At 37.3% G+C, this 23818-nt stretch overlaps 1 protein-coding gene across 1 annotated transcript in view; it reads right to left on the bottom strand.

Moving 5' to 3' along the window:
- The window catches only part of DCX (doublecortin), a 161549-nt gene extending 145068 nt beyond the window's left edge, over positions 1-16481 (bottom strand). Inside the window, exons 1-3 of the mRNA XM_006917277.1 lie at positions 16279-16481; positions 15562-15947; positions 6952-7292 (exon numbers count right to left, since the gene is read on the bottom strand). Coding sequence (XP_006917339.1) covers positions 6952-7292; positions 15562-15947; positions 16279-16382 — 831 coding nt within the window. The 5' untranslated portion in view covers positions 16383-16481. The remainder of the gene's footprint in view (positions 1-6951; positions 7293-15561; positions 15948-16278) is intronic.
- Between the last annotated feature and the right edge of the window lie 7337 nt (positions 16482-23818).

Below are 23818 nucleotides of genomic sequence, written 5' to 3' on the forward strand. Positions count from 1 at the left end.
CCAGTGTTGACAACAGTGATTTATCTCGAGATAATCATGGTAAGCGAAATAAGCCAGACAGAAAAAGTTGAAAATCACATCATATCACCTATACGTGGGATATAAACCTAAAAGCAACATCACTTATCAATCTTTTGGCTAAGATCAAGTGTAGTATCTGTTCTTATCATAAAAGCAACAAATGAACAGGACAAACAGAGACTCAGGGACATAGACAATGGACTAGTGGTTACCAGAGACTAGGGTGTGGGGGAAGAGAGGGTGGGTAGACAATTAAAGGAGGTCAAATATCAGGGTTAGGGAAAGGGTGAAGTGGGTAAAGGGGATCAAATATATGGTAGCTAACGGAAACTGGACTTTGGGTGATAAACACACAATAGAATATATCGATGTCAAATTGTATACCTGAATGTTATATAATTGTATTAATCAATGTTACCCCAATAAATTTAATTTTAAAAAAAAGTAGGAAAAACATCTTTATGAATAAAAAATTAAAATAATTAAATAAATAAATAATTGATTTTAAAAGAAGAGGAAGCCATCATAATGGGTGAATATATTTGCAAACAACGCCTTCAATAAAGGCTTGATATCCAAAATATACAAAGAACTCATACAACTCAACAACAACAACAAAACAAACAATGCAATTAAAAAAATGGGCAGAGGATTTCAACAGACACTTCTCCCAAGAAGACATACAAATAGCCAAAGGTCTATGAAATAATGCTCAACTTCACTAGCTATTAGAGAAATACAAATCAAAACTGCAATGAGCTTACCACCTGACACCTGTGAGAATAGCTATCATCAACAGGACAAGTAATAAGTGTTGGAGAGTATGTGGGGGAAAAAGAACCCTCATGCACTGCTGGTTGAAATATAAATTGGTACAGATACTATAGGAAACAGTATGGAGGTTCCACAATAAAAAAACAAGAATAGAATTATCACATGACCCATAATCTGTCTTCTGGGTATTTACCCAAAGTCTTTAAAACATTTATCCACAAAGGTATTTGCACCCAATGTTCTAGCAGCATTATTCACAGTGGCCAAGACATGGAAACAACCAAAGTGTCCTACGGTAGATGATTGGATATAGAAGATGTAGTACGTATATAGAATGGAATATTTTTCAGCCATAAGAAAAGATGAATTATTACCATGCGCAACAACATGAATGGATCTTGAGATTATCATGCTAAACGAAATAAGTCAGACAGAAAATGTTCGAGAACCATATTATTTCACTCATACGTGGGATATATTACTGAAAGCAACAAACAAACATGACAAATAGAGATTCATGGGCACAGATACTGGATTAGTGGTTATTAGAAGGAAAGGGGAGGAGGTAGGTAGATAGTTGTAAGGGGCATCAAATATTTGAAGAGAGAAGGAAATTTAACTCTGGGTGGTGAACACACAATGTAGTATACATATGACATATTATTGAATTGAAAAAAAACTGCAAATACCATTTAGGGACCATCCTAGAGTACAATATATCCACCATGGTGAGTATAATATCACATTGGAAATTCTAGGACCATAGAGAGGTGGAGGGCATTGAGAAGAATAGTGGCTTGGTGAAAAATATCTAGACAGAAGCAATATTGTGAAATGAATACTTTGTTATCTTGAAGGTAGAAGTACCCTTAAAGAAAATGTACTCATCTAAAAACTGAGGCCCGGATAAGAGATGTGATTAGCCCCATATCACATAGCTAATGGAGAACGGAGTGAAGACTAGAACTCTGGTCTCTGAATTTCAGTCTAAGTCTCTTTCCATATGCTGAATATTGGATAGCAACAGATTCATCAGTGTGCAATACTGGAAAACTATGCCAAAGCTTTTGATCGAAATGGCTAAACCCCACCTCTATTACTGCTCAGAGCCAAGAGCCTCTCATCAACAATAAAATTCTGAAAAGGATAACTTATTGAATAAATACAGGCTACACTCAGTATTTTTCTTTCCAGAAGGACCATATATTTGATGTTTGGTCACCTGCATCATAAGCCTTCTTTTAAAGTACAAAATCTACCACTATAAGGCATCTTGAAGTTACATCACATAGGGCAAGGTAGTTTGCAAATTGTCTCTTTTCATAGATCCTAGCCTGACTTCCCATCTATGCTCTTTTCCACTTCATGCTCAAGCCAATCCTCTCAAGTGGTTTCCAGGAATCAAATCTATGGAAGGTGGGGAGAGGGGAACTTTTGGTAATAAAAACATCACCTCTCCAGCCTTAATTTTCTGTCAAGGGAATTTTAATGATAAATGTCCTCCTCCTGGGGCATAATTTATAGCCACATGGCCTTTTCTATTGAGCCCAACCTTGACTGACAGGGTCGTAACACTAGGAGGAGAGAAGAGAAGTTGGCTCTGGGATAGCTGGAGGCCCAGGCGTATAATTAAGATCAGATGTGATGGGAGGGGGCAGAGATGATGGGGGCGGGGGAGACGACAGAAAAACCAGCTACACAGGCACAGTAAAGACCTTGCAAAATGGACTCAACATTTCCAAGGTTAAATCCAACTTGTCTTCTTATGTTTCCTGCAATTGCCTTTGTGCTTGCAGCATCCAGTTATTTACTATAGCAATATGGAAGGAGCAAGTCTTTCCTAGAATACTTAGAAATGGTTCAAGCATCCTTTGTACTCTCATTTTCCTATTCCACCATCTTATGGTTTAAAACATTTCTTAAAACTCCTGTCTAGCTTCCAAGGCTATGAATAATCTTGGGATCGGCTTAAACCTCTTTTTCTGTTATTCTGGGACCTAAAATTTCTGGTTCAAGTAGTTGGTAATAGAAAGATATAGACAGAAACACAAAATAAATTCATCCAATTGAAAATAGGCCTAACGAAGCTAACACAAATACTAAAGGCCATACTTATCCCGTAGGCATTTATTTTGTGGCAATAGTGGATCTTTGACTACACAGATCCTGGATATGGCCAAAACAAACTGGAGATGCCAATAAGTGTAGCATAAAAATGGATGGTGTGAGGACCAGCTGTACCCCTGTATAAGATGCCAAAAATCTGGAAGTCTATTATTAAAGCTCTGCATCTCTAACAGAAGCACCCTGCTCTCTGTGCTTTACAGAAATGAACATAAAGCTAGACCATGCATCAACTGAGCCACCAAGTAAACTAGAATTTTGGATCCTAGTTTTTATGCATCCATGGCCTTTAAAGCACAAAGATCAATGTGTGGCTTGATTATAAAAATTAACAGTTGGATAATTTTGTCAACACACAGCAACCTCACCTGAGAGTGGACTAATATGCATCATCATTCAACTTTTCATCATGTTTTCTCGGACCTCCTAGAAATACATTACGGATCATGTGAGTAGCCAGGACCCTACCAATTACTCATTTTTCCATTAGCAACTTCTTACTGAGGTGAGGAATAAATTGGGACCCCTTCCTACCAATGATAGTTAGCTTCCCTGCCCATATAAATCATAAATATCTCAGAGGCAAGAGATCAGGAAACTAGTCTTCTTTACCAGCAAAACATAAGCCCTAGAATGAGCAAGAGCTCCAAAAGCACATCCAAACAAAGTAAAAACAGAAAGAGATGAGAGCCATATCTGCAGATTGCTTGTCAATCAGCATAAGCCAATCAGTCAAATGGTACACACTAGGAAAGAAGCAACAATAAATTTGGTATATTCAACTTGGCTGTTTTAATTAATCATTATTTAAACAAAAGGGAAGAAAATCATTTGATATGGTCTATTTGGGATCCAGTTAGAGCAAGACTGAAACCAAGTGACGGCCTCAATCTCGTGTTAAAACATTCCATAACACATAGTCTTGACCATATTTTGTCCTTTCTGCCTGGTGCCACATTTAGCAAAAGACAGACATGAAATCTCAACCAAGCAAGTCCAAACCATTGCAACACATGTGCCTTCTGCCTGCATAGAAGATGATCATATTCCCAAGTAGTAAGAATAGCCACTAGTAATCAAAGTGACTGGCAGGTGTTAACATTAGAGATATCATCACTAGAACTGGGAAATGGACTTTCAGTATACTCAGCATTTATTTTGTAATTAGTAGATTTGTCCCTACACCTCCAAATTTTGTGATTTAATTTCCTTGCTGAAACCTCACACCAATGTTTGATTTGTGGGTTACCTCATGCATACTAGTACTACTGAAGTTAGGGTAGTTAGTTCTTAATCATGCAAATCATTCAGCATCTTCTGTAAACTGGATTTCCTAGTGTGCTCTGCATTTTATTCTGAATATATATATATATAGTGTTTATGGTTAAATAAGATTGGGAAATCCTGGTACTAAATTAAATGGGTTTCCTTTCTGCAGGACTTTTCAGAATATTTAATGTACCAATGAGCACTATGAATCTCTAAGAAATAAAATCATATAATTTGCAGCATTTAACAACCTTATTTGACCACAGAACCCTTTTATGAAGAGCTTCTGGAGGCAGAGAAATTAGAATATACTTTGGAAAATAGTGCTTTAAAAGTCTTCCCTTAATGATTTTCAAGTAAGTGAGGATAATGTCTGGGGCATTGAAAGCAGAGGTGCTCTCAGAACATCTACTTGTGCCATGTTAGAATCTCTTTATATCAGTTCATTCTATCAATAAACATTTACAGAGCATCCACAATGTATTAGGAGCTAAGGATTCTTTTAAAAGGTTAAGAATGTTTTAACTCCGTAGAAGAGATAGAGTTTTCAGAGACAACATAACATTTGATCCAGGCCTTAAAAGATAACTCTCAGGGGTAGAGTAAGTAGTCAGAGGGAGACATTTTAAAGAGAAGAAACAGCATCTACAGAGGTGTTGATGCCTGACAAGGCATTGTTCTGCTCCCTTGAGCACTGCTCCCTGACATTTTTGTACACACACCATATCATACATTGGCATTTCATAATGCGTTCCCCCAAAGAAATGGAAGCTGATGCCTGAAGGAGTTGGATAGAGCTTGCTTACCAAGGAGGTGAATTTATCTCTTTATTTATTATTAGGAGCAATGACAGAATGCCAAGGTATGGTATAGTTCCACAAAATGTTAGAATTTCAAGATAAGAATGATGGAGGTAAAGTAGAGGGAAGAGAGCTAACATTTATTAATATATATGTAAATTGTCTGGCAATTTAAATATCTTATCTCATTTAATGATAAATTTTATACACACACACACACATATTTACATCAAGTATTTTAATTTACAGAGTGTTTTTATATCCATTATTTCATTTGATCCTCATGAGAATCCTGTGAGCATGGGCCAGGTAGATGTGATCAGATCTTTGTACAGAGAAGTGTGGGGCTCAAGATAGGTAAATGATTAGCCCAAGGTCACACACTAAGTGGCAATATCAAGACCAGAAATCAGGTCTTCTGAATCCTAGTCTTATGTCTTTGATTTATATTTGTCTTACATTATCTCAACAGGCTGAAGGTATAGGGAAGCAGACTTATTCCAAATATAAGAAAAATCTTTCTATAATAGCTGTTGAATGGTGGAATAGGCTGTCTTATAAAATGTAGAGGATATCCTTGCCTTAGGTAGAATATTAAATGTAATGGCTTCTAAGGTCTCTCTCAACTCTAAGATCCAATGATCTAAAATTCCTAGGTCCTATTTCTCTGAGATGAGGTTTCCAGTGAGTAAGCCCGTTCCTCGGCAACTCTTGTTTATTATATACTCGGTACTCAGAAAAGAGATATATTCTTAGAGAGATGTTTAAGAGTTGGAACTTTTCCCACCATCTCAGGTAAATCCATTTATTTGGTATGAGAAACACAAATAACATACAATCAATACCTTAACGTGTCTCTCAGATCACAAAATGATGGGGAACAGATAGAAGCCTCAAATTCATCAAATTGCCAAATATATGAGTTTTAGTTTTCCAAGAAATTTAAAATATTATAGCACACAGTATATATCAGAAATTATAGGAAAAGACACATTTGAACACTCATCTGTCATTTTGATGTATAGCAAACCTGCGTTTTTGGAATCGATGTCATTGTTCAAACATCAAAGGTATTTTAAGAGGTAGAAAGTATGGACTGTTAATAATCCACACTTGTCTTCTCTGATGGGGACCAAGATTCTCTTTAGAGCCAAAAGAACCAGCCACTGTTCTAATTCACTTGGAACATTTTTTTTGTTGTATATTTACAGCTCCCTATGCTCAAGAGAATGGTGCATCTGTTTGATGGAGACGCCTGGCTGCATTCTTTCCCAGATATTAATATAGGTGGCACTTTAGTAGCATAACCAATGACATGAAGAACTTGATTTGGAGGAGGACAGATGGCAATATCTTTCTTGGGATAATTTTAGGATCCTGAAATAGTCCCTTTCTCACACAAACCATCATCAGAAGCAAATTAAGATAGCTATGTCAAATGGAAAAGGAAGAGATAAAAAATGTACTCTAATGTGAAGCAAAGACAACAAACTAGAGACTTCAGTACTTCCCCCAGATTCAACTCTCTTCATAGAATATGATGGTCACTTCAACCTCCTTTCAATAGAATAAATGCTGAATATCAATGTGAGGGTATCTAAGGAGAAATGAGTGGGGGAAATCTCATTTACAGTCACATGCATTGAAGAAGCAAGGCTGCATCGTGTAATAGCTAAATTAATTCATATACATAAGTATGTACAGGACCTAGGTTCTAACACATTTTTTTCTTAGCAAATAAGGAAGCTGAGGCTAAGTGACCATTTACTTGGTAAGTCAGAAGCAGACTGAATTTCAAAGCCATTGATTTGTCTGCTGAAAAGACCTTTCTTCCAAATGAGACATAAAATATTAGATAGAGATCATGAGAGGTGGAAGAAGAGTCCCCCAACCAGAAATGATGCCAGATTTAAAACTAAGGATTTAGAACAAATGAGAAGAGTACTTTGAAAAAAATACCTACCTGTTTTCCATCCAGAGTATATAATTTTTTGACAACCCCGGTCTCTAGTTTGATGGCTTCGGTGATATCAGTGAGGACTTGCTCAAAAGAGTGGGCCGTCTTCTTGTTCAGAAGCACACGCACAGCTTTCCGAGGCTTCACCCCACTACGGATGATGGTCACCAGCTTGGGGCGCACAAAGTCCTTGTTCTCTCTGGCCTGGGCACTGTTGCTGCTAGCCAGGGACTGGGGAGCTTTCATATTGGCAGATGTCTTCACATTGACAGACCAGTTGGGATTGACATTCTTGGTGTACTCTACTTTTTTAAAGAAGTTGTCTGAGGAACAAACATAGCTTTCCCCTAAGGGAAAAAATAAGTGGTGGTTAGTTTAATAGTAGATATATGAACTATTCTAGTTAAACTAATACACACTGACCTTGGAGTAGGACTTTTGAAGAAATAATGATAATAACCAACCTTAGGTATAATTCTTAACTGGGCTTTCTAACAACTTGGCTCATTAAAATTCAAGAGTAAGTAATCAGAAAAAAAAAATTCTTTATTACAATGGCACACCTAAGTTGAAAAATCCTAAAGGCGGTCAAATATATGGTGACAGAAGGAGATTTGACTTTGAGTGGCAAACTCACAATACAATATATAGATGAGGTATTACTGAATTGTACAACTGAAACCTATATAATCTTATTACCTAATGTCACCCCAATAAATTTAATTTTAAAAATCCTGTAAAGCTAAGGAACCTAAGAACAATGAACCCACCTAAGTATAACTTAACAAGTAGGGTTCTCAAGTTCAACATTATTTTATTGGAATCGAAATGTTTATGCTAATTTCTAGGATGTTAACATCTAGGGGCATTACTAGAGTGTTCCTAATATGTCTCTCTTAATGTTTCTGTCTTATTTTTCGATTCATAGACCTAATCCATTGGTATATTATAAACGAAGGAGAACTTTCAGTTAATACACTTTTATTCCAAGTTAAAGTGACCCATGTAATCCTGTATATTGGGGATATAGCACATCCTTGTCAAGAAACCAGATTGTCCTTCGCAGAGTTTATGGCTAAGCAGTGAAATATTGAAATGGGAAATGTGTGTGTGTGTGTGTGTGTGTGTGTGGTGAATATATATGTGTTTAATTGTGTCCTCTACTGCTCACTGCCACACCCAAGTGGAGAAACTGTGAATAACACCCTGTACACGCATGCACACACACACACACACACACACACACACACACACACACACACACACACACCATTCCTGTATCTGCAAGTCTTAGCTCTTGGTTGGGAAATACTCTCCCCTGTTTCTCCCAGCCACCCCTCATCTTTCCATCTTCCCAAATGCTTCACTGTGTATTCAGGGCTGTCTTCACCTGTGCTCATCCTTGGCTGTTACAAAAATGAAGTAGAGACGTGAGAGTATATTATACAACTTGATTTATGGATTGGAGAGATCAAGTTTAATTTTCACATGTACCTTGGGCTAGAGGAAATGACTAATACAGCAGAAGAAATGCAGGGGCTAGAGACAAAAGAAGGAGATTAGACACCTGGGACTGGAAGCTGGAGAATAGAGAAAGAGAGGTAGGTTCAGCCTGGGAGAAAGAATTCGGAAAAGGTTGAATTTGTTGAGTAAAACACGTTTGTCCCAAGGTATACAGAAGTTCAGCCAGAAGTCTAACTGCAGAAAACCAGTATGATTTAATCAAGCTTAACTTATCAGTAATAGCTATAAATAAATAAATAAACAAACAAACAAACAAACAATCAGGTGCAAAAAAAAGTATTAAACATAATTGTAGTCTGATGGCTCTTCTTCCTTTGGTCTTAGCAGGAGAAGCATTTAGAGACATTCAGAAACACTGGGCTTATTTCACTCCATTTACAAATATTGATCGTTTTGCCCTAGCACCAAATCCTTTAATTTCTCAGTGCTGAGAGAAGACTCAGTCAGAATCTCTAGGGCAACTTTGAGGATGTGTGTGTGTGTGTGTGTGTGTTTGTGGAGCGGGTCGGTAAATGGCTTTCAACATATGCAAAGTGGCTTCCAACATAGTTCTGAGATCCACAAGCTGCTAGTGTTCTCTATTGCTTTGTATGTAAGCATATGCACCCTGGTGTACACACATGGGTGCGCACGTGCACGCATACATACAGAGGATGGGGTAGTCAAAGACCTCAGTCAAAAGAAACCCTAATTTCTCTGGCTTCCTTGTTGGCTAATCCAAACCAACCCAAGTGATTACAGTCTAAGGTTTTTAATTTGTGACTTAAAAGGATGAAGAGAGAATCTTTCAATTCCCCCATATATTTACAGCCAATATCCCCACACTCTAGAAATAGCCTATTGCCTTAGCACTCCACTAGATTCATAGACACCTTTCAAGAGGTCACTGCCTTTAAATCAGATGTTTTCTACAATTTGTCATATACTTTAAAACTTTGTTAGACAACTGGTGGTGTGTAAATGTGTAAGGCTATATATTTATGATTTCACTCATCAATAGTCTCCTCTGGACCTTTTTTTTTTTTTCTCCCATCTCTTAAACCTCTTAAGCCTCTGAACTATGAGTGTGAATAACCACCTCAGATGCAAATGAACATGATGACAGAGAGCAATAGTATCATATGGCACCCAAGAACTTTCCAGAAGACCCAGCCCTCAGCAAAATCTATGTTAAGCACCTTCCAAACGTATATTTCAGTCTCTCCATTATCTCCTTTTGTACCCAACCTAGAGTAATGGAAAAAGAGAACAGCTGATGTGATGTCAGTTTGAATGGGGTCCTCAGTACTTCCTACTTGTATGCCATTGGACAATTTACTTAATCTCCCTTGGCTTCAGTTACTTGTCTGCAAAGTAAGGATGATAATAACAATCTCTACCTCATAAGGTTGTTGTGAGGCACAAATCGGATGATGGATATAAAGTGCTGAGCCTAGAGCCTGGTACCTAGTAAGCACTTGATAAATTCTAGCTATTATTATTATTAAGGCCTTAATCTGAAGAGAACAGGAAGGAAAGAGCAAAGAAGGAAAGAAGGAAGAAAAGTTTGCAAGGAAGGAAATGAAAAGAAGAGGCATAGAAACTGAAGGAAAGAAAAGAGATAGAAGCAAGGGTACCCATCTCGGAACTGAGTTATAATCATCATATAACATGAGCACTGCCCGGGTCTTATGCCTCAAAGATAAGATTTCCTGCTGGTTGAAAGGAGGCCTCCAGTTGCTGCAAATGCCAAATATAGGAGCTTTATGGCTAACAACCAGCAAAGCCATTTGCTGCCACTGCTGATGCACACTGAAGGCACGAATTTTTTAAGCTTATTTTTAGAGCAGTTTTAGGTTCACAACAAAATTAATGATAAGGTACAGAGATTTCCCATATGCCCCTTGGCCCCGCACATGCATAGCCTCCCCCCATTATCAGCAGCCTCCACCAGAGAACGGATTATTTATGGCCGTTAAAAGCAGTGACTCAGAGAGTCAGACCTGAATCCAAATACCAACCAGGTATTTACAAGTTGTGTGACCTCAGGCAAATCACTTAATCTCTGAGTCTCCACTTTTCCATCTATAAATTCAAGGTATTGCACTAGTGACATCTGAGACTCTTCCCATCCTAAAGATTTATAAGAAGGAATTTTCTTCTTTTTTCTATCTCAAATATGCTTTAGGAGACAAAGCTGTTATGGTAAAGTAATTAAATGTTAAAGAAATAGGTGCCCACCATCAATGACTCTCTACTTCTACTACTGGAAAGACATCAAATGTGCTATTTCTCTAGATCAAAGTTTCCTTGTTCTGATTTTTGCATACGTCAGCAATATCTGCTGCCAGAGCTTGGTGCTTCCTGCACATTCAGCAGCCTGACACTTGGAAACTGGGTGAGGTGTGTTTCACCTTTATACAGCTGGGTTCCCATCCAGCTACAGTTTCCAAGGCCCATTTCCCACCTGTTGGGAGCCTAGAGGGAAAGCTAGCTTCAAAGAGCCAAACAAGGTGACAATTTGTTGGAACTGACAAAGTGCTTCAGGGTGAGTAGGTAAGAAATGAAGTCATGGAAGCACAGCTGAAAGGGCAGGAAGGGAACAAGCTGTGGGCTCAAGGTGATCTAATGTCTATATCTCTTTACTTTCAGTAGGGTTCCATTTTTAAAAATATTAAACATTTATATTCTCTCAGTGAAAAAGCACTCCATCCTGAGATTTATCCTTTTTCAAGGAGGTTCATCACTCATGAAGAAATATATTAAATGGTACTTTATTGTATTTTCATACCTATTAAAGATCCATCTCTCCCAGGTATCCTAAAATCCCCCTCTTTGGCAACATGCTTGCTTTAAGTAACCAGAGGATACATTAATGAGAAGGTGATTTCATCTCATTGGAAGGAATAAACTATGACAAAGGAAACGGATCTAGTTAGTGTCACTACACAGCTCAGATTTTCTAACAAAGCTGTCCCACTTGTAAATATTCTGTCCCATGGTCTGCAAAATATTGCTCAAAATGAATACCCCAAAGATTGATCTGGGCATTCACATTAAAGAAAGTGGGAAAAAGATTTGGACAGAATATGAGGAGAAAGAGAAATATTCGACAATCAAAGAATAAGCGAGGCAAAAGGAAAAGTCACTCCTGGATTTCATCATTGACCCACTAGAAATATAGGTAATAAGGGCCACGTTCTATATGGCTCTGATAAGACCCTTGGTGTAACCATGGAGCTGTGGAAAAGCTGACATCAATGACTTGACTTTAGTCCAAAATTCTCCCTTTGTTATTTTCAGTTTCTAGCAGCAGTATCTAGCAGCAGGATCTAACCTCAGACAGTAAGTAGACTGGTAACGTTAGACAAAGCAGTGCCACGAAGCCAGAGTGATTATTAAATGATTATTTTTTTTTATTTCATTTCACTTTAGGCTATATGTTTAATAACGTGGCCATTTGAAAACATAGTATGTTCTGTGCTCCATTATTCCTTAAAGATCTACAAAGCAAAAAACAAAAAACAAAAACAAGAATTTCTGCATTCCTAGGAACTCCTACCGCTGTAGTTAGCTGAAGGGTACCATCAAGATTACCTAACCCAGTACTTCCCAAGTCTAAGTGCTCATAAGAATTGCCTGGAGAGATTTGTAAGAGATTCTGGAGCCCTAGCCCTGGGAGTTCTAATTCAAAAGATCTGGGGCGTAGCCCAGGAATTTATATTTTTCTAAAGCTCTGCAAGATTCCTAAAGGCAGCCAGGTTTGGGAAGTACTGGTCATTCCAACCCCTCACTAGCATCATCATTATTACTATTATTATTGTTACATCATTAATAATAATGGTATCTTGTAGCTGTAGGTTTACCTTGTCAATGTATTACAATATCTATTATCTAATTTTATTCTTACAACCACCCTAATAAAGAAAGCAGGTATTACGAGTCTCATTTTATAGATAAGAATACTACATTAGATACACAAAATGCAGTCTATACATACAATAGAATTGTATTCTTCAATAAAAAGGAATGAAGTGTTCCTACATGGTACAATATGGATAAACCTTGAAAATATTTTTTATAAGTGAAAAAAGCCAGACACGAAAAAGTACATAGTGTATGATTCAATTTATATAAAATGTACAGAATAGGAAAATCTGTATATACATAAAGTAGATTAATTGTTGCTTAGGGCTAGAAAGGATAAGGAAAATGGACAGTGGCAGCTAATCAGTACAGGGTTTCTTTTTAGGATGATGAAAATGGTCTAAAACTAGATTATGGTGATGGTCGCACTACTTGGTAAATTTTCTAAAAATCATCGAATTGTACACTGAAATGGGTGAATTTTATGGCATGCAAATTATACCTTAGCAAAGTTGTCTTTTAAAAAGAGTTGTTTTTAAAAGAGAGAAATTAATCACCATAATAAGGACAAACCTATGGTCATAACTAACCAGCTATAAACTAGGATTACTCAAGCAGTAAATGCTACCCTTTATTAAGTGATACTGTGTGTCAGGCAGAATACTAAAAACACTTAATATTCATTGTCTTATTTAATTCTCAAAGCAGTTATTCCCACTTTACAGATGAAAAACTGAGGCTTAGGAAGTCAAAATGACACATTTTCCTCAAGGGCACATAAGTTAGCCAGTGGCTGATCTTAGATTTGAACAAAATATGATTCCAAAGACTTCTTTTCTTTTCTCATTATACTATTTTGCCCCTAAGACTAGAACCCAATGCCCCTGATTCTTTACCCAGGGATTTCTCCAAACATTTTCAAGTCTCATGGGAAGCAATGTGTATGAATTTTTTTAATATTTCATTCAACTTCTTCCAAAAGTGAAAAAAGTCTAAGGACTTTCATCTTCCATTCCTAGATGAGCAGTTCCAAAGGACAAAATAGGAAAGAAAAAGATCCTCTTTCCTTATCTTCTTCATCCCAATGCCTTTTCTCATCTAGCTCTATGGTAGTGGGAAGACTGGTTACATTTCTCAAACACTATCCCAGACATACTCCAGAACTTCCTTGACTGAATGATAGTACTCCAGAATGGGGGGAAGCATTGAGGGCCACTACAGCTTGTGGTTGTAGATGACATATAAATAAATGCAACTGAACCATATTCATACATAGTCCAGGAATTCACCAGGAAACATTACCGCAGCACCCTGGGGTGGTAGATGAGAGGAGTCTAATCTAGAAAGACTCAAAAAGATCAAAAGAAAAGGAAGCTACAGTCTTCAAAATTACATTTATTACCTATATTGAACTAAGATTATCACAACACACACACAACTTCAGGGAGGAAAATCAACATCAAGAGTTTGTCCTTGAACAAAACATATCAAAAATATATTTTGGGGGGGAAAAAAATCTGTGCATGACAACTTGCTTATATCTGACACAAGAACATTCTAATCTTTACTCTGAATACAATGTCACTTGGTTCAGAAGTCTGCCGTAATGTTTATCATGGTCTTTAGAGGATCGCAGCTAGCGGAATTGAGGACATAGTGGATGATTCAGGGCGCTTTGTTTATGAAAATTATTACAAGAAAATTATTACAAGAAAACCCCTCGAAGTCGACTAAGATGTATATTTTACAGTGACAAAAGACATCCTATTGATTACTCTATTGGACAGCTCCCTCTACCTAGCTTCAAGCCCTTCAAGATTGCCATGACTCTATTTAAAGATATACGTTAGGATGGCCAATCTTTCAATGTTAAGGAAAAGCCTAGGATTAACCTCAGCCTACCCATCCAGCATATGATCAAATAACCCAAGTCTCCTCAGCATTGTTTTTCAAGGTCAGCTATGTAGGAAAACCTCAGACTTGAACTCTGAGACCCAGATCCTATAGCCATATGGTCAGCATCACATGACCTGACTTGGGAAACAACAGCTACTTGTGAGAATGTGGTCTTGTACAAGAGAAGCTCTCATGCTCCTTTGTCTAGTACCACAAGAAACCTAAAAGCAGTGAAGTGGAGGTGGGGCACTCCCACACCAAGTCATTGAATGTGCTGTTTTTCCTTCTTTGTCAGCTGTTTCATAATTTGGTTTCCCTAGACATCTGTCTGCTCTAAAATCACCTTTGCTCAAGGAATAGAAGAAGTGAGGTGGGAGCATTAGGGAGTGGGGGAAAGGTTGCAGAGGGGCATTTTCATTATCACCACTCCTTGAGGCTGTCCTTTAAAGCACTGTGTCAAGTTAAACTGCTCATGTATGTTATACCAATTTAAAAGTGAGTGTAGGGAGGCATCCTCAATGTAATTGATTTGATAGAGTAAAATATATGAACACATCCCAAGATCTATTTTCTAAATGAACACAAAAAAAGACTTCATAGTTTAGCAAGAGTTTGTAAGAGCTGGGATCTTCCTTATTTTCAAGTGGGTACACAAGTTGTCAGGATTTTCAGCAATCTAGTCATAAAATTCAATTGCAAAACCAAAATGTAGAGAGGATTTAAAGGGAATAGGTACAGTGAGTCAGCTCCTATTCTAATAGTAATAATCTTTATTAAAATACCAGACATACCTACAGCTTTAGAGACACGCCCTAAAGTGGGCTTTTTAGAAGCAACAGCTGAGCAGTGACCACTTACCTAAAAGTTTAATCCTTTGTGAATATATCCAGGAAGTCCTGCCTTAAGGGTGCATATTTCTATGAGTTGAAATTCACAAATAGTCTCTTAGTAGTTCAAAGGATATTTGGGTGTATTTTCTATTAACCCAACCAAATTTCTTTCCTCATTTAACACTTTAATGATTTCGTGCTCTGCTCCAATAGTGTTACTTAGAGTTACGTATGAACAAGATCTAGAGTAAATGACAATTTGGATTTTACTTTGTATACCCTGGTGGGTAAGCACAATGCATTATCACAACCATCTACATTTCAACCCCAGCAAAGTCTTAAGGCCATGAAGGGTAATGGCTAATGGCCCCTGTTGATGCTTATAGAATCAAAAGCCTAATCATCAACCTGGTGTTTTGACAAATCTATTTCCTAATTTCTTTCAATGAAATCCAAGGAATGTAGCCATAACCAATGATGCCACCTCCCACCAAGGGCCACCACCCATTCCTTTAATTACCTTCCTCCAGTTCATCCATGCTTCCGATTTTTCTGGATCCATCAATGGTGTAAATGTAACGCACTCCCTGAGGCAGGTTGATGTTGTCAGACAGAGATCGAGTCAGGTCAGCCAGCAAGGCGTCAAAGCTGCGAAAACGGTCAGAGGACACAGCGTACACAATCCCCTTGAAGTAGCGGTCCCCATTGCGGTAGAAACGTACCTTCTTGGCTTTCTTCTCATTGCTCAGTGCCTGCAAGGTTCTGGTTCGGTAGAAGCTACAATGGGCGCTGTGAGTGGGGCTAGGCAACCCATTCATCCGTGAGCCTCTCATGTTCCTGGATGTCTTGTCTCTTTCATCAAAATGTCCAAAATCAAGTTCCATATTTTGGTGGAACCTCAGAGACCTGAGTGTCGGAGAAAAGGGTGGGGGCGAAAAGAGGCAAAGAAAAAGTGGTGGGGAGAAAAAAAAAGCAAGAAAGGAATTTAAATATTAGCCAGATCCAGATCTGCAATCTGCTGCTTGTAAAAAGAACTCCTTGATAAAAGCCCGTGACCCATCTGCTGCTTGCCCCTGACCTGCAGGAATATTGATCTTAATAGAGAAGAAGGAGGGGCTAAGGGGGTGCTGGTGGTTGTGGGGGTTGGGGTGAGAGATAGAGAGGGAGGTACTTTTGGCACCGTTCCAAACAGAGGAGAGGAAGGGATTTTGAAATAGCTTAAAATCCTGGGACCTACTGACAGTGGCTCCTATCAAATTGTAACTTCAGGCTAAATACATTAAAACTGGCATCTGTTTCCTCACACATGCTCACATGACTAACAGTTGTAAATGAATCCATAGCCTGATAAAATTTGCCTTAAAGAGAACAGGAGTTACCCAATGTTAGCATCTGCAGCTTAGGAAGCAATCTTTGCATCTCAGTAAAATGAGTACTAAGGGGAACGTTTTAATTTTATTCAAAACCCTCTTTCCTATTCTAATGCATGCATACCCTCCCCCCAAAATAAAGTAGAATTCTCCTCTAAAGGGACAGCCTCTGGGGAATAGCCAATGTCTTTGTGCTATTCATCAAACCCTTTCCCCACAAAGCTGGTGCAGCTATCCAACATTCATAAGAAATAAGCTGGGAGAAAAAAGGGTTAGAAAAATCAGTTTTTTAACATGTTATTAGCTCTGCTTCCCTCTGGTACCATGTGATCACAAAATCCTTTTCTTTTCTTTTCTTTTCTTTTTTTTTTTTCATGTGCTTTATCTCCTTCCTACCAATGCAGCCCCACCTCTCAATGGAATAATTTAATTGTTGAAAGATTCCCAAGTGGATCTCTGAACAGCACATGAGATCTTTAGAAGCAAGCACACCTTTCATTGTTCTGGATTTCCACCCTGACTGAAGGGGCATTTTGCCCTTACAGCAGGCAATTGACCTCAAACTTGTCTAGTACCTAGGTGTTATAGCCTAGGAAAAAGATGGTCATCTGTTCAGATTTACTTCTACTGAAGAAAAAAAGAATAAGAAAAAGAAAATCAAAACATTAAACCAAATACAGCAGAAGTCTCAAACACTAGCAAAGGTAGTGACAGCTTAGGAACAGAACTATTAACATGCATCTCACAGATGGGAATAAAAGGACTCACAAAGCAAGCAAGGCTCAGCTGCTACACACTGCCACATTGAGATATCTGCGAGGGACCAGAAGGGCAAGAAATAAAGGAGGACTGGTGCCTAATAGGTTTGCCAGGCTCAGTCTCCCTTTTCTTCCAATGTCGCTATAACCTGTGCTGAGCTCAGCATTGTCTCTGTCAGATAACCTGCAGTGGTAAGAGACTCCATCTCCTCAAGACAAGCAGCATTTCCCCAGGCATGCCAGTAACGCTTGGCTTTGCTTTAGGAACAGGGGTGGTATTATTCTAAGTCAACATCACAGTGAAAACAAAGAAATATCAAACTCACTTTTCCAAAGGAAAATCCCAGGTAGAGGCTTAGGTTAAAAAAAAAAAATCCAAGAATAAGGCAGGGAAAAAAAGGAGAGAAAAAGAAAGATAGAGAGAGCACACACTTTGCCTTGTGCTTTTCCCGTTTGACATCTGTTACAATCTGCCTGAAAATCACTCAAAAGCCCCACTCACCGGTTTTCTGCTGGTTGGGTGGAGATGCTGAAAGAAAGAAAACCAATCTCTCTATGCCTTTGTTGTCTGAGCTCCAAGCAAGAAATTCCTGCCAGGGTGGATAGATGCCTTCTAGGTCCTAGTGCCTTGTCCAGCATCTCCTCTATACTGAGGTTTAGTGAATACCCCCAACCTCCTATGATTACTTACATGCTTTTTTTTCAATCCATAGGCTGCATTAACAGCTAGAAAGGTTTCATTTATAACCAACAGGAAATTGCATGGTAGCAAAAAGATTGCACAGGCAAGTTCAAAATGCTCTAATGAGCAATGTCCTAACCTTTTCTTTTAGGGAACTGGCAATTTCACTTGGCCAAAACCTGTGACTAATCTGCCTGGGGGCTACACTCAGACAAACCAGGCTCCTTAGAAATTGTAGCTCTCTTTCCTTCACCTTCTTGAGAGAGAACAATCAAATCTGTAAATTCTTTAAGGCGTTTTAGTTCATGCATCTAACAACTGGTTATTTTTAAAGTGAAGACGGTAGAATAGACTAAGAGGAAGTAGAAAACAGATAAGACAAGGGAAAAGAGTTCTAGAATTTCATGGAGGATGGAGTTGAAAAAGGACCCTTAGGCCTTTTAGTTTTGTGTGTTACTTTGGTTAACAGGATCTGTGGCGTTTTCGTTTGTGAGTTTGAGAGTTCAAATTCGATCCAGAGAATTTCTATGTGAAGTGAGTCTGATAGATACAAGATAAATATTAAAAGCTCTCTCTTCAAACTGCCTATTTGTTACTAATTGGCTTCTTTATATTAAATATGTTATAAATGACTAGGAAGCATCGAAATTTAGTTCATTAATCTAGCCAAACTATGATACAAAAAAAAAAAAGAGAAAGATGAGAGATTAAAGTGGAATGGGCTATCATCTTCATAACTGAGGCTACATACATTAAAATGTAACAGTCTTGAACTATCATGGTTCCATTTCTACTTGGCTTCCAGGAAGCTCAGAGACAATAGCATGCTCAGTAATTATCTTATATCTGATTCCTAGTACAATTAACCCTGCTTTTTATATATAGCTATCGATGATTTACAATTAAGCACTTTCTGTACGCGTGTTTTACTGTAAACTATCTCAAAGCTAGATAAAAAATATGATTTTCCTCCTCTAGAAGGTTCTGTCTCAGCAAAGCCTAAGCAATCTATGTTAGCTGGGTGATCAGCCTCAAGTGTGCAACCTGTGCAGTCAAGTCCTCCTAACGCCTTGCGGCTGTTCTCCTGGTATCTAAATAAGTCCCTCGGGGGACTGTACATATGTCTCCTGTTCTCTTCCTTTTTTCTGCCTTACATTGTGGTCACCTCTGGAAAAAACAGTTATTTAGGTCAAGGACAGAGAAATATCAAGGAATGAGAGCAGAGAAATATGGAAATTCTAATCAATGGTTTAAACTTCCTTGTCCAGCAAGGCCAATGTCTTAAAATCATTTTCTTGAACATCATAAGCATTCTGTAAATATATAGCAATTTATTTTGCATTGGAACTCAAAATCATTTTATTTCCAGTGAGGATATAAAAACGAATGAAGAATTTGGAATAGATTTTAAAGAAAATTTCTTCCTGTATAGGCTTTGCAATACTACTGTGGAAGCTGCAAAATGTCTTTAGGAGGCAGTCTAGAATATATGACTTTGCTTTGCATACACCACAGAGCAGAGGGACGAACAAGGTCGATGTTTCCCAGTGTGAGGTATGTGAATATTAATAGGTGTTCTTTAAAAACAGAAAAAAAGTTTCTGTGTTTAAAAATGTTTGAAAAGTGATAGGCCACAAAAAATTAGTTTCCTTTATCATAAAACTGTCAAGGCAAAATGCACAGTCTCTAAGAAGACAATTTAGTATAAAGAGCTGCCTACTTTTTTAAAAAAAAAAAAAAGCTCAGAACCCTCTCTCCCACCCCAGAACATTTCATAGATTAATTTTCTGGAGGAAAAAAAAAACTTATGCAAAAACTGGACTAGATCATCTCACAAACATGTTTCTTCTCAAAAAACTAAAAGCTACTCACCAAGACTTTTTTCTCTCATGACCTCAGCAGAGAAGGATCATGACAGAAGAGAAGTCTGAGACATGAATCTAAGGGGAAAGTGCATTTTTGTTTATGGAAGTCAATGTCAAAGATCAAGGGAGCATCATGATTGAGGGTTCAATGGAGTGTAGAGATTGAAGGAAAAGTACAACTCCATTGTGCGAAATGTAGCAGTAAGACCTTTTGAGTAGTTACTATGTGTCCAGAACCACAGGCAAGATGCAAAGTAGATGTCAGTCACTGCTTCTAAGAGGCTTGAAAATTCATTTAGGAGACAAGAGTATGTATCTTGCAAAATCATGATGGACTTAGATCTTTCTTGATAGGCTGTGGTTTGGGTTAATCAAACTCACCTTAAAAACCAGAATCAGAAAACAGATCCTTCCATCACACACACACATACACACACACACACACACACACACACACACACACACACTCGTGAGTTTGCATTAACTATCAACACCAGAGAGTAGGATCTGGGGTAGAGTGGCGTATACAAACAAAAAGTGAGGTTGGAAATATAAAAAAAATTGTTTATGGAAACCACTGAATTATAATGTATATGGGAATAAATCCAACAAATATGTATAAGATCTTTATTGAGAAAATTATACAATTATTGAAGAACATAACAGAAGTTGTGAATAAATGTAGACCCAGACCATATTCATGAATGATAAGATGCAATATTGTACCAATCCTCTGAAAAGTAATCTACATATATAAAGAAATTCCAATTAAAAACCCAACGGAGTGCTTTGTGACCAGTTCCCAGTAAAACAACAACAACAACAACAACAAAATCTGGGTATTGAGTCTCTAATGAGCTTCCCTGGTCACAATTCATGCTGGAGAAATCAGGCACATCTTGTGCAATTCCACTGGGAGAGGACTCTCAGAAGTTATTGACTAGATTCCCCCAGACGTCACCCTGTGTGCCATTTCTCTTTGCCAATTTTGTTTCGAATCCTTTTGCTGTAATAAACCACAGCTGTGATAACTACTAAAAAAGAAAAAGAAAAGCAGAAATTTTTGTTAAATTCACAAATATCAGTTGTGAAATATTTGTTATTGTGAGGATTAAATTAGTAAATATATGCAAAGTGCATAGAACAAACTCAGGTATTATAAGTATTAACGTTTATTATCCCCCAAATATTCACATGTCAAATTCCCCAATTCTTTCAAGTCTTTGTCCAAATATCACCTTCTTAACAAGACCAACCTACACCACCTTATTTAAAGTTACAATCTTCCCTCCCAATCCAGCACACCCAATTTCCCTTACCCTGTTCAATTTTTTTACAACACTTAGCATCTTCCAACATATTACATAATATACCTATTTATTACGTTTATTATATATCTTCCCAAAGTAGAATATAAACTTCACAAGGGCAGAAATATTCTAACAGATTTAATGAAATATAATTCACAATACAAATAGTAATTTTTTTTTGTTTTCAATATTGTGTTCAAAGTGCCTAGAACAATGTCTAGCAAATAGTAAGGATAGGTATTTATTTAATTGGATAGAGTACGAAAATCATGGAATACTCAATAGAAGGTATTGGGACAATTAACTTTCACATGGAAAATATTAAATTTGATCTCCACCTCACATTACACATAAAAATAAACTCCAGATGTTTTAAAGACCTGACGATAAAGAACAGAACTTTAAAATTTTTAGAATAAAATCTAGGAGACTCTCTATAAATCCTTGTGGTGAAAAAGACTTTCTTAACCAAGATGCAATAAAGCAAATATCTTATAAGAAAATATGGCTAAATTTGATTACATGAAAATTCAAAGTCTTTGAAGGTAAAAGATAACATTAAAACATTAAAAAATAAGTAACAGAATGAGAAAAGATATTTGAATCTTATATACTGACAAAGGATTAATGTTGATATTGATGATTGATACAAATATGTACAAAGTTATATAAATAATAAAAAGGTAAAACTTTAATAGAAAACAATAGAGCAAATAATATGTCCAGGATTTTCATAGAGGAAACCCAACTGGCTAATAAACATGTGAAAATATGCTCAACCTCACATGCCAACTCCCTCAAATCAAATCCAAGATAAAACAGAAATTACATATTTTATAAATGTTAGATTTTATTCTCCTTCTTCAGAAAAAAATGATTATTGTAGGTCCTTTGCCTTTCTATAAATTTTTTTTATTATTGTATTGTTTTAATTAGGTTCGAATATACCGTACATTGGTTAGACATCTACATAGTAAGTAAAATGATCCCCCCAATTGCTTCCTACCTTCTCTGACCCTCCACCTAACCATTATATTAATGCTAATTGCATTCATTATGCCAGTGCTTCCGTCCCGAGACCATCCCTCAGTTATTAATTTGTACTTTAACACTTCACCCCATTCTCCCAGCCCCACAGAACCCCCTCCCCTCTGTCCATCACCAAATTGTCCACTATATTTGTAAGTCTGTTTTTAATTAGTTTCTTTTTTTTTATTCCTTAACTTCTGCATAGAAATGAAATTATATAGTCTTTATATTTCTCTATCTGACTTAAATAACTTCTAGGTTCATCACAGCAATATCTTTTTCCATTCCCTTCTTCTTCATATGTGAAGGTCTTGTTTTCTTATCTTTTAAGCCACTCCATCCATTGGCTGGAGCACTTAATTCTTTTCCATTTAAGGTACTTATTGATAGAAATGTACTTGTTACCATTCTTTATTCCTGTTTTTGATACGTGTTTTTTCTTCTTAAAGAAGTCCCTCCAACATTTCCTGTAATTCTGGCTTGCTGGTGATAAATTCCTTTAGTTTAATTTTGTCTGGGAAGCTCCATATCAGTCCATCAACTGATGGGGATTGCATTAACTATCAACTATTTTTTTAATATTTAATTAATTTCATTGGAGTAACTATGGTTAATACAATTATATAATTTTCAGGTATACACTATAACTTGACATCTGTATATTCAATTGTGTGCTTAGCACCCAAAGTCCAGTTTCCTTCAGCTATTATATATTTGATCCACTTTACCCACTTCACCCTCGCACTGAACCATATATTTGACACCATTTAGCACGTCTTCCCCTCCCCTCCTCCCTCACATCACTAGTAACCACTAGTCTATATTCCATATCCATGAGTCTCCGTTTGTTTGTCTTGCTTATTCATTGCTTTTAGGTTTATATCCAACATATAAGTGATATCATGTGATTTTCAGCTTTTTCTGTCTGGCTTATTTCACTTAGCATGATTATCTCAAAATCTATCCATGCTATTGCAAATGGCAGTATTTCATCTCTTTTTATGGCTGAGTAAACTCCACTGTATATATGTACCACAGGGTCTTTAGCCAATCATCTATCGTAGGGCACTTCGGTTGCTTCATCATCCTGGCCATTATGAATAGTGCTGCTATGTACACCGGTATGCAAATATCTTTTGGGATATGGATTTTTAAGTCTTTGGGGTAAATACCCAGTAGAGGGATTGCTGAGTCATATGGTAGATCAATTCTTAGTTTGTTTGTTTGTTTTTTGTGGAACCTCCATACTCTTTTTCATAGTGGCTGTACCAATTTACAGTCCCACCAGGAGTGTACAAGGGTTCCTTTTCCTCCACATCCTCTCCAAACTTGTTATTTCTTGTCCTGTTGAATATAGCTTTTCTAACAGGTGTGAGATGGTATTTCATTGTGGTTTTGAGTTGTATTTCTACAATAGCTAGCAATGTTGAGCATCTTTTCATATATTTGTTGGTCATTTGTATGATCTTTAGGGAGAAGTGTCTGTTCAGGACCTCTGCCCAGTTTTTGATTGGATCATTTGTTTTTTTGTTGTAATTGAGTTGTATAAGTTCTTTGTATATTTTGGATATTAGGCCCTTATCGGAGGTGTTGCTTGCAAATATATTTTCCCATTTAGATAGTTCTCTCTTTACTTTGTTGATGGTTTCTTTTGCTGAGCAGGAGCTTTTTAGTCTGATGTAGTCCCATTCATTTATTTTTGCTTTTACTTCCCTTGCCTTTAAGACCAAATTCATAAAATCCTCTTTAAGCCCAAGGTCCTT

Source organism: Pteropus alecto, unplaced genomic scaffold, assembly GCF_000325575.1.
Source record: "Pteropus alecto unplaced genomic scaffold, ASM32557v1 scaffold107, whole genome shotgun sequence".
NCBI classification, from domain to species: Eukaryota; Metazoa; Chordata; class Mammalia; order Chiroptera; family Pteropodidae; genus Pteropus; species Pteropus alecto.